At 41.7% G+C, this 15,464-nt stretch overlaps 1 protein-coding gene across 1 annotated transcript in view; it reads left to right on the plus strand.

Annotated features, from left to right (window-relative positions):
• LOC8043435 (solute carrier family 26 member 6) overlaps positions 1-15,313 on the plus strand; it is a 100,839-nt gene extending 85,526 nt beyond the window's left edge. The window contains exons 9-21 of the mRNA XM_040222974.3: positions 1,630-1,783; positions 2,755-2,868; positions 5,992-6,069; positions 6,137-6,232; positions 6,684-6,790; positions 7,397-7,466; positions 7,933-8,042; positions 8,437-8,494; positions 9,895-10,077; positions 12,160-12,214; positions 12,759-12,865; positions 13,813-13,862; positions 15,204-15,313. Coding sequence (XP_040078908.1) covers positions 1,630-1,783; positions 2,755-2,868; positions 5,992-6,069; positions 6,137-6,232; positions 6,684-6,790; positions 7,397-7,466; positions 7,933-8,042; positions 8,437-8,494; positions 9,895-10,077; positions 12,160-12,214; positions 12,759-12,865; positions 13,813-13,862; positions 15,204-15,213 — 1,192 coding nt within the window. The 3' untranslated portion in view covers positions 15,214-15,313. The remainder of the gene's footprint in view (positions 1-1,629; positions 1,784-2,754; positions 2,869-5,991; positions 6,070-6,136; positions 6,233-6,683; positions 6,791-7,396; positions 7,467-7,932; positions 8,043-8,436; positions 8,495-9,894; positions 10,078-12,159; positions 12,215-12,758; positions 12,866-13,812; positions 13,863-15,203) is intronic.
• The last annotated feature ends 151 nt before the right edge of the window (positions 15,314-15,464 follow it).

Genomic DNA, 15,464 nt, shown 5'->3' on the forward strand with positions numbered 1-15,464 from the left:
AACAGCTATTTCCCGATCTTCGGAAATTTATTACAAATGCTCATCAGCAGAAAACAAAAAATCTCCAGTAGAGTGTCATTTTCACCTTTCAGTGGTCAAGGCTATGAAAAGGAATATGTGTCAATCGAATAATAAAATAAACACAAGCGCGAAACAAATTTGCGAAAGACCCTGATACTAAATGTCTTGTGTAGATGGTTGAGCGTGTTGGTTATTAATTTACGATAAGGAAAGGGGAACATTTAAGTTGTCTTAAATGTTTGTTTTAAATATTCCTCTTTCCTTATCGTAAACTAAATGTCTTCAGCCAGTGTTTTACCAGGCGCCGAGACAAACAAAAAATATTGAATATACTGAATAGTTTTGCACATGCGGGCATACTAAAGTGTAAAGCCTGCTATCTGAGCCTCACGAATATTGAAAATATGTGCGCAGGAAAACTAGCAAACAGCCATTTCTGTTTTACCCTTACTTTGGTTGTACAAGAATGTAACTCCATGTCTTGTTTCCATTCAATTCTATGTTGTTGTTGTTGTTTTTTCAAATTCACGGATTCTTTGCCCGTACGCATCAGTCGTCATACCCTTTTTGAGTAGGGCTTTAATTTTCCTAACACTCGATGCTTTTCTGAAAGCTGACTTTCGATGGTATGATAGTCGACTAAAAGTCAACTATCGATTGGTGTGTCGATAGTATTATCGATTGCACTATCGCCAGTACTATAAATACCAACTGTCGATAGTACTCTCGACAGTCAACCATTAAAAAAACTATAGATAGTACGATAGTCAAGGTTTTGATAGTTTTTCACTACTACTATGCTTGTTTCAATAACAACCGGTGTCGGTTTCGTGCTTTGTGAACGTAAAGAGTTCATTCTAAGCAGTGTAGCCAGGCAGAGGGTCAAGACTGATTGTTTCGCGGTGCATTAAAGGTACCACGGAATGAGTTTTGGGCTAGGATTAATGATTTTAGATTGAGATTTTACTAACCGCGTATTGTTTAGTGGCCGAATTAAAAGAGGGTGGAAAATCAAAGGCCTGCTTTTCGGAACGAAATTTTGAAGTATATAGACTATTTCGTACCTTCTTTTTCTTTGAAAGCCCTCCGCCTTTTCACTGTGATGCATCCGTGGTGCTCAAGCGCGTCAGCAGCTCACTTATTGGACCCGAGCACTGCATCATTTGGACGTATCCGCTCGTCAAAAATCAATTCATCGACGAACATTTCAATTCGCGTTCGTGGTCAATGAGTGCCGTGACGGCACTTATCATCACTTGCGAATTAAAAGTTCCACCATCAACGTTTCGGTGGGTGCATTAATAAGACACAGAAAACGCCAGAAAGACAAGACGGGGTGGTTACTGGTCAGCATACCCGACCGGATATCGGGAGACCCGGAGTTCAAATCCCGGCTCCGCCAAATATTCTGTCCTTCGGTGGCTTCATATGCATTGTTTTATTCGATCAAGTGCGGTTCATTCATACGCATTTGTTTCGCGTCGCATCCGGTGGAATACTAAATAATGTCCACGTGATTTCTCATTTCGCTTTTGAGTTGATGATTAAAGTTGAAGATGGAGAAGTTGAAAAATCATTTAAAGGTTCCTTTAAAACATGCCCTGGCAGACTGCCCGAGCCGACCCTGCCCAGCTTCAACCCGACCCTGATCGCCAGCATCTTGCCGGAGTCGTTCGCCCTGGCCATCGTCAGCTTCGCCATCACCCTCTCCCTCGGACGCATTTTCGGGCAGAAGCACGGCTACCAAGTGGACGCGAACCAGGTCAGACACGTCCCACCGTCATTGTCTACGCCGCGTCACATCCTTAAGTCGAGGCCGGCTGAAAGGCCTTTCATTGCACGAACAAATGGAACTTGGTATATTAATGAGAGGACCTATAAGCCAGTCATGGGTTAAAAACATAACGCTCCTAGCTCTAGTACTTTTGGAAGTTTTCTTACTACCTCTTAGTACTTTAGTCTTTAGCCTTCATTTTCACTGCTATAGGATAAACTACTAGCGCACAGGACATGGCGTAACCGCGTATAACAAATATCTCTTTCGTGTTTACTGCAACACTCGTGTCTCCGAGTATGCGATGTCTTTTTTTATAGCGATTTTAATTGCTCATTTTTGCACCGATTGTTTTTAGAAAAGTGATAATAATTCGGTACATGTTTTTCTTTCCTAAGCGTTGCCACAATTTAAATACGTTTTTGTTTCTCTTTCGTTGTGCACTCACTAATGGACTAGAAGACTCGACCACTGGAAAGATGGTACTGTCATTTTCAATTTGAAACATGCTTTGTGGTATGGGCTGTTCCGCTGGCGACAAGTTTGACTGTATGACCAAAACGTACCCGCACGTCATCTTTACAAACCGTGTCAGACATTGCTTCGTAGCTTCTAAAACACACCTTCGTTGGCCAGCACAGCGCCAGAGTCGGCATCATTGGGACGTTGAGCAAACTTTGCTTTTACCATATACCAAACACTGGGATTTTTGAAGACATAGATCAGGACACCAACTCCTAGATACATCTTGAAACAACGCGAAGAGTACACGGACAGAAGAAAGAAGTAGACGACATTAGAGCTGGGCCAGTTCTTTTTTCCATCCGCGTAACATTCGCGCTGTTTCATGATGAACCCATACCAACTAGACCAGTTATTCCGACTTTTAACCTAGATACAGATAAGGCCTGTTCCCAGCGCGGGTGTCTGATCGCGATATTTTTCGTCTTGTCCCTTAGGAGTTCCTGGCCCTGGGCGCCAGTCACGTCTTCTCGTCGTTCTTCTCCTGCTTCCCGATCGCCGCCTCCGTGCCCCGAAGCGCCGTCCAAGAAGGCGCCGGTGGGAAGACCCAGGTGGGTCGCGCCGTAACTTCCTTTTCTTGTCCGCATTCTTTTTCGCTTGTGTTGCGTCGATTTCCGACGGCGCGTGCAGGAAGCAGACAAAAAAGACAGCCTAAAAACAAGCTAACTTTCTGGAGCTAAAAAAAATGACAGGGTGCTTTTCATTGCAAAAATAAACGACGCATCGTCGACCGCTTATTCTTCGCCCAAATCTAGCGCTAGTAGTTAGAACTAGGGATGTCGCGAACCACCCTAGGTTCGATTTCGAAAGGTTTCGATATTTGCGAAGCGAACTAAGGTTCGATTTCGAAACATTTCGATATTTTCGTACCGACCGAGGTTCGATTTCGAAAAATTCGCAACTTTTGACAACAGCGGAGTTTCGAATTCGAAAATTTCGAAGCTTTCACGGTTTCTAAAATTTCGAATTCGAATATTTCGAATATTTTTTACTTCAGGTTCGATAAATTCGAAGATTTCGAAATTCTTTGTGAAAAAAATTCTAAAACTTCGAACGCTTCGAATTTTTATAGACATGAAGTTCGAACAATTCGAAGATTTCGAATTTCTTTTTGCATAAAGTTCGAGAAGTTCGAAGGTTTCGATTCTCTTTTAACGCTAAATTAAAAAAAAAAAAAAAAAAAAAAAACCTTCGAAGATTTTGAGTTTCTTTCTAATCCAAGTTTTCAAAGTTCGAAGTCCGATTTTCAAGTTTTTCCACAGTTTCAGTTTCAAATAACGTTTTCACGACTCACTGGTTTTCACAAAATCAAGTTTAGAAAAGTTAGGGTGTGATATCTAGATTCTGCGAAGTTGGTCGGGCAATTAAATGAGACGACGAGTGTCCCGGGCGTGCTAGAATATTTGCCAGTGCAGAATTGTGACCGCCAGCCCCGGGGGGGGGGGGGGGGGGGGGGGGGGTTCTTTAACCTGCATCACGCAGTAGTGATTGCACGAACACACTGTTTTACGAGACTCATCCAGTTCGAAACGGCCAGGGGCGGGCAGGAGGTTGAGGCTCAGAAAAACCTTGAAGCGACCTGGCAAACTAGCTCGCCACCCCTTGCACGCTGGTAGTAATCCGATCCGGTGAAGTTTGTAATTGTCCTGGAGGTTTATTTTCTGGGACGGAGGAATCGCCTCGCAAGAAAGCACAAAAGCCGACACAACTCGAGGTCGAGGAGCGTTCTACCATACAAGTGGCGTCGGAAGAGGAAAAACGGGGGGAAAGAGGGTAGCGGGGGGGAGGGGGGGGGGGGGGGGGCTTCAGCCTCCTTCTTTCCCTTGCAGGTATTTCGGACTGTTAAAGAAAACAATACGGGGAAAGAGAGCGTGGTCGAGCTTATTTTAATCTGAAATTATTTATGCATATGTATAGCTACTGTCGCTCTTCACTGCATAAAAGGTTGCGTAGATGGTCATTGTTAGAAACTCGTTGTCAGAAGGCACTGCTCGTCACATGCGTAGTGGTTCGGAAGTTCAAAGCTGTCTTTTCGACCTAAACACCTGTGCCGATAGTAACAAAAAAAAAAAAATAAATAAATAAATAAATAAATGCGGGAATAAAAAGCAGGAGAAAAAAAAAACTATCAAGAATTCGTCGGAAGTGTTCTATTCTTGCATATTCAGACGTTCAGAACTTCGAAACAAGTTTCTTTTACCAAAATGTGTACAGGCTAAAAGAAAGACGTCCCAGGAACGTGAAGCGAAAAAAAAATGTTTTCTTTTAATGACGTGTTGAACTTGAACATTATTAGAAATCTTCTCCCATGAGTTAATTTATTCCTTAATGTGAAAAAACAATAAATATATTATTTTGTATTCTCCAGATGACAACAATATGTACTGTCTGTGGTGTTAATTTAAATGCGATACCTCAAACAACTTAGACGAAAATAAATATCAAGTTTAGGTCATAATTGCATGCAGATACATGTTTGGACATTTCTTCGAAACTCACGTTGAATAACAATGATCACATCTTAAGACGGCACTTACCTAGGCTATACATAGATCATTCTTAAAAAAAGTATAACATATCTACCATAAATAGTTCCGGCTGCAGCGTGCTTCAAATCTGGCACAAACGATAATCGACAAAAACCCGTCGTCCTTCCTCGCCCCTTCGGGGATTTATTTCTTTAAACCTAAGCATGCCAGAACATTGAAATAAACGACATTGTCTTTCGTAAGGAACGCAGCACCGCTTGTAAAAGTTCGAGAAAAAAAAATTACGAATGTACCCCACTACTTGAAATCAAATGAAACCGTTCGCCGGTCTTTCGAAGTTCGACGAACGTCGAACTTTTACTCTAAAAGTTCGAAGTTCGTCGAACTTCTGACTTTTCAGGATTCGAAAGTTCGAAACGTTTCGAATTCTCTTGATAAATAAGTTCGAAAGTTCGAAATTCATCAAATTTTTTGGTCAGTCAAGTTCGAAAGTTCGACAAGCATCGAACCTTGCAGCGCAATAAATTCGAAAGTTCGAAAAATATCGAATTTTTTAGCGTAATAAGTTCGACGGTTCGAAAAGCGTCGAACTTCTTAGCTTAACAAGTTCGAAAATTCGACCTCCGTCGAATTTTACGATGTAGACAATTCGAAAAATCGAAATCTTTCGAACCTTTCGAACCGTTTGATTCGATCATCGAAACTTCGATTCGAAAAAAGTTCGCGGCATCCCTAGTTAGAACCATGTGTCAAAGTTTCAGAGTCGCGCCAGTGGTCACAACCACGTGTCAAAGTTTCAGAGCTAACGATTATCTTATTCATAAGTAATAAGTGATTTCCTAAAAAGTCTTATGGGAAAATGGGGTCCGTTCTAGGCATTGGCGCTCTTCGGCTCCATATTGCCAAGGGCCTTGTCGGCCGTCATTTTTTTCAATTAAAAATTTCAGAAAATATTTTAGGACTTTTAAATGAGATAACCGTTTATTCTGAAACTTTGCCGTCTGGTTCGGACCACTAGCGCTACATTTGGGTAAAGAAGGAGTGGAACATTCTGGTGTATTTTTTCAGTAAAAAAAAAAAAAAAAATTACATTTTTTAAGTGTATGGGACAGCAAAAAGCAACAAAAAACAGAAAAAGCCGTGTCGCTAATCACATTGCGAATCATTTTGTTTCCCCGATTGCAGATCGTCAGTGTCGTCAACATCATCATTATTATTTTCATGGTCCTTTTCTTGGGTCACTACCTGGAAGAACTCCCAATTGTGAGTTGTGTTTTTTTTTTGTTTTTTTTCAAGCTGCTGGTGCTAAGTGTGTCTTGTTACCCCTCAGTGTGTCCTGGCTGCTATCATCGTGACGTCTCTCAAAAAAATCGTGATGCAAGTCCAGGACTTCAAGCGCTACTGGAAAATATCTAAGATCGACGGGGTGAGCACTCATACTTGCATCGGGTGTTCTTATACCTCAAGACCTCAGTCAGGAAACATACATAGCATAATGAATGAACGCACGACCTCTTAAATAATAGATAGCTACATTTTATCGATTTTTTTACGTTTTCAGTCTAGTACCATATAAAGAAATTTTATCAAAACGGAACGGACGAAACGCATTACAGCTAGTCCAAGTTAGCACCGTTTAAACCACCATACAATAAATATTAATTTTCTTCTTTTTTTGCATCGTGACACTCCCATAAATTATATTTAATTTTATTTAAAATCACCGTAATGCAATGTGATCTTATGTAACGGCGTAGTTGTTAGCGCCTGAAACAATAATTCAGTTGTTCGGATGGTTACTGGCCTAGGTCTCACAGTCAACAGGAAGTCTGGTTTTGTATTTAATGTTTTTTTTGTTTTTTGTTTTTTTGTTGCAGCAAGTTTGGATGGTGTCTTTTGGAGCCACTGTGATTTTCGACGTCATAACCGGGCTGGCTATCGGTGTTGGCTTTTCTCTTCTCACCCTCATCTACAAAATTCAACGGTAAAATATTTCTTTGTTGGCTTCAAAGCTGTTTTAAAAATTTTAATCCTCGTGTACCTATGCCACCAAAAAGAAACTAATGGTATGATGTGTTACGAAATAAGGATGCAAAAAGGGTCAAGATGTTGGGGAAAGCTTTCAAGGACTCGCGCCAGTTTGTACCACAGTTGCATGCGCTATATTTGTCGGTCAGTTCTAAATAAACAGGGCTAAGCCCTAGATATTCACGGGAAAAAAGTGAAAAACCGATCTTTCAGTTTATCTGTTTCGTATGCAAGGTTGGCATAAATTAATAATTGTGTCATCAAGTACAGTTTTTATGAATTAGCAAAAGCCAAACTTTTAACAGATTCATTGCATGATTGCTCGTTCTAGATGCAGTTTTTAACATTTTGAACAGTGTGCATTGTCAAATAACTTTATGGAGTATGCAGTTAACTGTAATAAATATGAACGTCCTAGTGGCATATCCGTTTTGTTTTGAGATATTTGAGCGAAACTTAACGTTGTCATAACCTTTGCATCATTGCGGTTTTATCTGCTCTTATAAAAAGCGCAGTGAGGGGTCTCAAAATTATGCTTTTACACTTTTTCCCCAACTGACAGGCCAAAGACGTTCTTGCTGGGATCCGTAGATAACACAGAATTCTTCGTGCCCATTAAGAAATATCAAATGGTGAGTATCAACTCTCGTCTCAAACGTAATATCGCGACCACCACTGAGAAAACAAAAGGTTTTGATTTAGACTTTTGTTGTCGATATTAATAGTTCTTTAAAATTCGGAAATTCGCTAAAAGTAACAATATTTGTTCCACAACAAATTCATTTCAGTAAACTGATATATTACTCTTTGCCTACCTTTTGCACGCGTATATTGTGTACATAAGGTTTCATTTTAAAGTTTAAAGCAAAATGGCATGTTAGTCTTCTAGAACCGAATATTTCTTTTATCAGGCAAACTTTTTTGAGGGGCCTAGCATGTGATCTACAGATTTGAAGCCCTTTCAAAACAATGCGTATCTCCGGGATCAATTGTCACTAAACTTCGTGTGAAGTTGAACAGTCTCGCGGGCATGGCCTATCAATAAAAAGATCAGAAGCAAAACTGAAGCTGCCTTAACATCACGTGACATATTTACAGGTGCACGAGGTACCCAAGATCAAGATCTTCCACTTTGGCGGTCCGATTCACTTCGCAAACACAGAATATTTCAAGGAGCAACTGAACAAACGAGTTGGATTTACCGTGAGGTGAGCTGGAACATTCGACGACTCATTTCCACTATTTTACGAGTTTCACGTACGATTTTAGCTATACTTAAAAGTAGCGCAAAAAGAGTCGGACGCAAAAGTGCGAGCCTTTGAGCGGGCCACCCTTGTGCATATCCCCGCTACCTTGTGCTGCCACTTTTTTTTTTTTTTTTTTTTGAGTATGACAAGTTAAGTAGCCCAACTACGGTAAAGTAGTGATTTGGGCCAGTTGATTCGTAGCTAATGAAAAGAGCTTCGAAATAATACAGGACACACTGCAAGAGAGACAAGACAAGGCCTTGTCTTGCCAATAGGGCCTTGTGTTATTTCAACGCTGCTTTTCTTAGCCCTCCTATTTCATTTTCTTTGAACAATCTAACATTTTTCCTTCAAGGGACATTCTAAAGGCACGGAAGCGGGCACAGAAAGGATCACTGTCCAACCTAGTCAACGTGAGTAGATTCATATTTCCCAAGTGGCACATAGTGAAATCCCCGCTCGTAATATAACAATTTCGTGCATAGCCTTTTTTTTTCTTTTTACTTTTTTTTTACTATTCGTTGCTACTTCGAATATTTAGTTGATTAGTGAATTCGTTGGCCCGCTTATATATTTATATATTTCGCGTTTAATTGAGAGACCTTCATTGAATAGCCGCGTGAATGAAAAAGACAGACTAGGCAAAATAAAGTGTATCAAAATATGCACGAGTGCTCTATTTGATAGCACGTTAGCTAATAACTGATGTAGAAGGACAGCGTGTTAGTTGAATTGAGGTATACCGAAAGGAGAAGACGCAGGAGGGATGATGGACGACTTACACTTTCTTTCGACCAGCAACAGTGCAATCAAGGAACGGTGATCTTTTTCGGAATCACACCCCAAAGTGGGATGTGGTTCCGAAAAAGATCGCTGTGGCTTTCTTGTACTGTTGCTAGTTGAAAGAGGGTGTACGTCGTCCCTCGTCCTACGTGTTTCTTATTCTTTCGCTGTTATTCCTGTTAACTGAATATGATCAGCCTTTTCTTCCAGTTTAAATGGTAGATTTTCTTCCCTTTATATAATTGCGAAGGTGCGTAGCGTGTTGCAAGCATGAACTCTTACATTTGAAGCTTACTGAAGTGTGCCACACGTGGCTTTTCGACTGACATTTTTTTAAGCTAAAATGTATCAGCAGGTCCAAATTGTGCATGTAATGCTCATTATTGAAATATTGATCAATATTTGGTGAACCAGCCATGCTAAAAATTCGCATGTTTCACTAACTGCTTTTCGTGAAACAAACACTAACAGCGGTTTCAACGCCTTAACTTCCCTTAAAGGGGCATTTAAATAAAAAAAATGAAAGCCGTTTACAACTCCCTGTAACGCCGAATTAGAGCGCAGCTCTTGAGGAGGAGGAGGGGAAGGGTACCAAGGGGAAGGTATATCCTTCCTTCCTCCTCCTTACCTCCTCATCCTGTCTGCTACTCCTTCCTCCGAGCGGCGTCGCCGTCGCCTCACGAGGGTCACGTGACTTCACGGGGGTCACGTGACCTCATGGGGGTCACGTGACCCTATGAGGTTACGTGACGATGACGTCATCACTGACGTCACTGATGACGATGACAATGCGGATGTCAATGACGTCATCAGTGACGACGACGATGCTGATGCCGATAATGTTATCAGCGACGTCATTGGCATTTAACCATGTGTATGTCGTGCTTCGGACATGGCGTGTCCGCAGCGACCACCGTGTCATTTGTATGATGTACGGGCAGTGTGACGAGCGGGCGAAGTTCAAATGTCAATCCGCAGTTCTTGATCAGTGGCGCGCGCTAACTGCTTTCGGGGAATCGTGTGCCCTCAGCCGTCTCCGATGATCGGCGACTCCAAGGCGACCTCGATGAACGGCAGCGTGGGCAACGACCTGTGCTCCCTCAAGTCCTCGTCGTCCTGTATCGCCGAAATGGTGGCCCTGCCCACTCATGTCATCCTCGACTTCTCGCGCGTCTCCTTCATGGACGGCTCCAGCATCGCCCTCATGAAGCTGGTGAGTGAACCTGGCCTGTTTTCTTCCTGCCCTTACGATGCTAGGGAGAGTACTTTGTGTCACGTGACACGACTGACGTCGTGAGCTACGGGACTTGATGTCAGGTCGCTCGTCTCCAGGGTAATGAGTACTCTCAAGATGAGTGTTTGTCTGGACGAATTTCTGTTCGCGGGACTTTTGTGGAAGTTTCTTTTAGCTTGTGGGGGGTGGAGATATGACATGTTCTTTCATGAAAAGAGGCCTTGGAGAAAATCCGTTATATATATACGACTTGATTCACGGATTCCAAATAAAGATTAATATTATTATTACCAAATGCGATTGACAGAATGATTTGTGGCTAGGATGTAATTACATTGTTTTTGTTTCTTTTTTAATGCGCCTGCTTATCTGGGTGTGAAATAGTAGATGGTATGTGTTCTTTTTATGTGCGCCTGAAACTTGCGTTTTTAGTGTCCTGTACCCCACACCCGCAGACACCTATTCATAGAACGCGCAGTACGTTCTAAGTAAATAAAATAAATGAATAATTCTGTGGAGTATGTAATTCTGCGCTGTATATAATTCCCTTGAGGAGACAACCATCACAGCGACCCGAATGTTGCCATGACGTCCAGATTCCTTATAAGAAAACAATGTTTCAAAACCTTTGACAACATTCTATAGACGATAATAAATTGATACTCATCAGTCCTCGGTTAGCAGATGGAAAGACTTAGCTTAAAGAGGCCCTGCAAGGACTTTTTACTGGTTTTAATTTGCACCGAACCTGAGCGCACTGAACGTAGGAACTTCATGGAACTTTTCCTTTCTCGAATTTCGCTTTATTTTAAAATTTATAGGCAAATTAAAATCACAAAAAACAACAAAAAATAACCTCCTTCATGAGGTCCTTGGTCGCTTGAGTGGCCGTGAGCTAAAGGAGGGGTAGTGAGCTCAGCGAGCGATCACGGGTGTCGCACTCCGTGTCGCCGGCTCGAGAGGGCGCCACTAAAGCATGTTCTAGAAAGGCTGTATGAAGCGGGCAGCCAGGGCGGCTCGCATTGCATTTGCTGCGCGATTGAGCACTACTTCGGCATGACACTTCATTGGCCACAAACAACAGCAAAAACGGGGTAAAGATCAGTTCGGAACGGGAGCCACTTCGCGCTGCTATACCGCCAAATGTCCAAACCGCAAGCCAAACCTTCTCGCCGAAGGCCTTCGGAACGCTCGGAACCGGTCGGATCCTCGAGCCTGTATACGACCGCAGCGCCGCCGCGTACATCCCGGACCTTTCTACGCTCGCCGCTCGTCGTTACCTGATCCCACTACACCTTTCTAGTATCCGCCATCTTCTCCACCGCTTGGTGGCGGGTATGTCGACGGGTCATTTCTTGTTTCCGTACTTTATAAACTGCATTTGTTTCTTTACGGATCTAAAATACGGAACAAAAACTACTTTTATACATAATTGACACGGTTCGCGCCACTTATATTTTGTATTTCGACTAAAAAGAAGCTTTTAGCGGCTCTTAGTAAGCCCAGGACCAAAGACGTCACATTTTGCGCGCTGTCGGTACCGCGGGTCGCCCCCGTCGGTTTAGAAGGTCTCCGCGTCGTCCGTTTAAATTATGACGCACTGATATTTAGTTACTCTCTCCGCGCCCGCTAGCTTGCCCGAACCTCAAGAAACGTGCAAACCGCAAAAACGGTAGACGCTTAAATATGATTTCAGGGCCCTTTCAGAGACTGTGAGGCCCTGCTTCGCATGAAGCTCGGATTTCGAGAATGGAGCTAGACGCTTAACAAAAGTTCCCGTTTTGATGTCTGCGTTCCTTTCCCTATCGCTATGGCGTCGCACAATGTGGCAGATTATTAGGGAGTTTTCGTAGACCGCGCTGTCCCCTCCGCTAAGCGTTCCGCAACGAAGAAGTTGGTAATGCGCCTGCGCGCCGATAGCCTTGACTGTGGAGTTCCCGCTATCATAGCGGGTTGCGGAGGGCCTCGCGGGACGGCGGAAACGATCTACGAAAACTCCCTATTGACTTTTGCCGGTGGTTCTACAGTTCCGCTAATATTTTCCTTATGCCTGTTTTGCAGTTGAAAAGCGAGTACGACTCCATCGACGTGAAACTGTTCATCACCAACGCTTCGGGTAAGTTTCTTTTTTCAACATCATCCACTAATATTCTGGAACGCATAGCCAACAAACTGAAACTTCCAGCAAGATATTTTCGTCACCGCAGCATGAACTAAACATTCCCTAAATTAGTTATGTGAATTACTTCACTTTGAGATCATGTAAAACCAAACGCTTCGCGATACTTTATATCAAGTGCTTTCAGGCAAGGAACTTTTTTTCGCCAATAAATAACTAAATAAATCAGCAATTTAGTATAAATGTTTGCTGTCGAAAGAAGCACGTATGTACATTGCAAGATGTATTTGCTTACGGATCATCAATAACTCTCAGAGCCGAAGACAAACGGACTAGGAGCTTTCTGTCCCTCTACTTTATTCACCCGGCGTATGAAGCACGTAGTTGATAGTTCTAATATGTCTATTGCTGCGAATACCACAAATGTCTGTCTGCTGCAAAAATCGCCTCTTTTATTTAATCGCTTGCCATTGCAACCCGCGTGATGAGTGTGTATATACTGAATGTAATGGACCTGACAAAGATCTCATCGCTGTTGTAGATTCTGTGTTCGACTTCCTGCGCAAATCTGGGGCTGTTGACTTCCTGGGATCCGATAACCTTTTCCCCTCTGTGTTCGACGCTGTCACCGCTGCAAACACCAACAAGGTACTATTCAGCATTTTTTATTGCCTCATTGATATAACGAAAATACCTCCGTCGGCAATGGCGTCGAAAAACAAAAGAAGGGGAAATGCGCCCCCCCCCCCCTCCCTTGTCGCAGATATTTAGTAAAATAGTGAAAATGTGTGTGATTTTCTTGATAACATCTTTAATATTTAATGCTATTGTACTTTTAAAATGCCTACAAATCTGTTTGTACCTCACGATTGGCAATATGTTGAAATAAATAAATAAAAAGTTAGTAAACAATACGGGAGAAATAAATTTAAAGTACACCATACTGCATAGTTCTGACGCTTCTAACCGTGGGTGCTTACCGTGACCCTATCACCTTAAGACTTCGCGCCGGTGGCGTGAACAATTTCGCAAGCTTCCTTACACGCGTTCGTAGACAATTTGTTGTCGGTCTTTATAGTGGTCTGTTTTATATAATATATAACGCAAATAACTTCTAGTAGTGACCTTTTATTGTATTTTGCCAATCGTTGTTTCTGCGAAATTGATCATCTTGAGATAGAAGTCCTTCTGGATGTTGTTTTTTCTCTTGGAGTCCAATACAAAATTTAAGTATAAATAATTCGAGATATCAAAATGTTTGACCAGTTTCCAATCTTTTGACGCTTTGGAAGGTTTAGGTGTTCGATTTTTAACACTCCTGACGAGACGTCTAGCGCAATGAATCATATAAAATTAAGAAAAAAAATGCCAAGCAGTTATTCATCAATTACGATAAATTGTATTAGAGTCGGAATATCAATAAATTTATCAACAGGATTCACAATATCTATATTGATGATTCTGTAGTTGTTGCTGTTTCTGGTAACATGGAAGGGACCTCTGCGCGTTGGGTCTGATAAATCACATAGAGGTGAAGATTGGAATGTGAATCTTCTAATATGTCATTTAATTCAAAAATTGTACTTTCATTACAGTTCATTGGCGCGAGTCACGGCTCTACAGACTCACTTCCCGAAGTATCTGAGTATGTACCAAACTCTTACTCTTTCCACCCCCCCCCCCCCCCCCATGCCACATTCCAAGAAAACTCGATTGACATATCTTTAAGAAATCACATAAATGGCAGAATCCGGCATAAAGTATATTAAAAAAAAAACGAACTCACTTTGCGAACTTTAAATGGCAGCCGCATAGAGGAGCGTAAATGTTGTATGGACATTCTCACTAGATTCATTGTTCGGTTTGTGTATAGCCTCAATTCATTCACATATCCATCTGACATTGCTTACTTGTGTCAGGTGGATTTGGTGCTATACACTTTCTTATCTTAACGTTCATGGTAAACTATAGATCATATTTTTCGGTCATCTTATTTCTGACAAAAACTAGAACACGTCTTAGACTCTACTACAAAATATGCTATCAATAATTCATTGTATAATGGCAAGTTGCTTTTATTTTCCTGTCAAAAATATACTTTCTTACCTTTGATGTCGTAGCGGTCGGTAGAACCTTTCTCATGTCACTGACAACTATAAAAAGAGTTCCAGTCATTATGCGCGTCCTTGAGATCGCACCAAAACCCGATAGAAACGATAAAAAAAATACTTGAGGTCGGAAACGCCGTTGTGCACCTTTTTATTGTCGCTGAGTAGGAAAGTAACTCTTAAACTAGAACTGGCGAACCTGTAACCACGGTGGCTTCCGACTTGTGTATATTCATTCGTACATTAAAAAAAAATAGGTCACAAGAACTGTTTGATGCGCAGCACAAATTTCCCTGATTGGAAGAAACAATTAGCGGTCGCTAATTTATGTTGTGATCTTGAGCAGTGTGCAACACAGATCTGCAATTGGTTGACACATGTTTAAAGCGGCCCGGTATGGTGCCTTTCTACCGCACAGAGCGAAATAATGGCAATCTTTGATTTGATGCCTTAACAATTCATGCGTTCGACTGTCCTACACGGTGTTGAGGTTGACCGGCTGTTTTATTCAAACGCACCGTTTTCACTTAGACACTGTATTGGCTAAGTTACGAAATAGAAGAAGAAATATTACTAGCCCGCCACATGAAGTGTAGGGCAGTGTACTTGGAAATACAATTGGTATACGAGCTTTAACTTAACTTATATATGCGTATATTTCTTGTTTCTTTTTTCTCGTGGATTTTATAAATGCATATCAGCTGCTGGAGTCGACGACAGCGAATAACTATTTCTCATTAATTATTAATTTTATAACATAATTAGAGAGTCGATCATTACTATGCACGTGACAGTACTAGAATGTGTTTTGTCCATTAAAAGTTAAAAAAACTGTTGTACCAAGTTTTAAAAAATGCACCGTTTTCTCCCTTTTCCAGGTTTCTTTGAGATGCTCAAACCGATGTCATGGCCCCACATCACGCCGCTGTGCACTTTTGTAATATATTTATAATAAACACCCTACCTGTTTTTTTAACTATTTATTCCATACCCTGTCGCGTTCGTCATGATTTGTTTTAGACATCTCCCATTGAAAAAATATACCGTCATGTCCTGCACAAACTGTACTTCAATAAAAAAAGAAAGGAGACGTCACTCAAAACGGTGGACTTCATTCTGGCAAATGCTGGCATTGTTGC

The sequence above is a fragment of the Ixodes scapularis genome, unplaced genomic scaffold, assembly GCF_016920785.2.
Source record: "Ixodes scapularis isolate PalLabHiFi unplaced genomic scaffold, ASM1692078v2 PGA_scaffold4__175_contigs__length_147842914, whole genome shotgun sequence".
Classification (NCBI taxonomy): Eukaryota; Metazoa; Arthropoda; class Arachnida; order Ixodida; family Ixodidae; genus Ixodes; species Ixodes scapularis.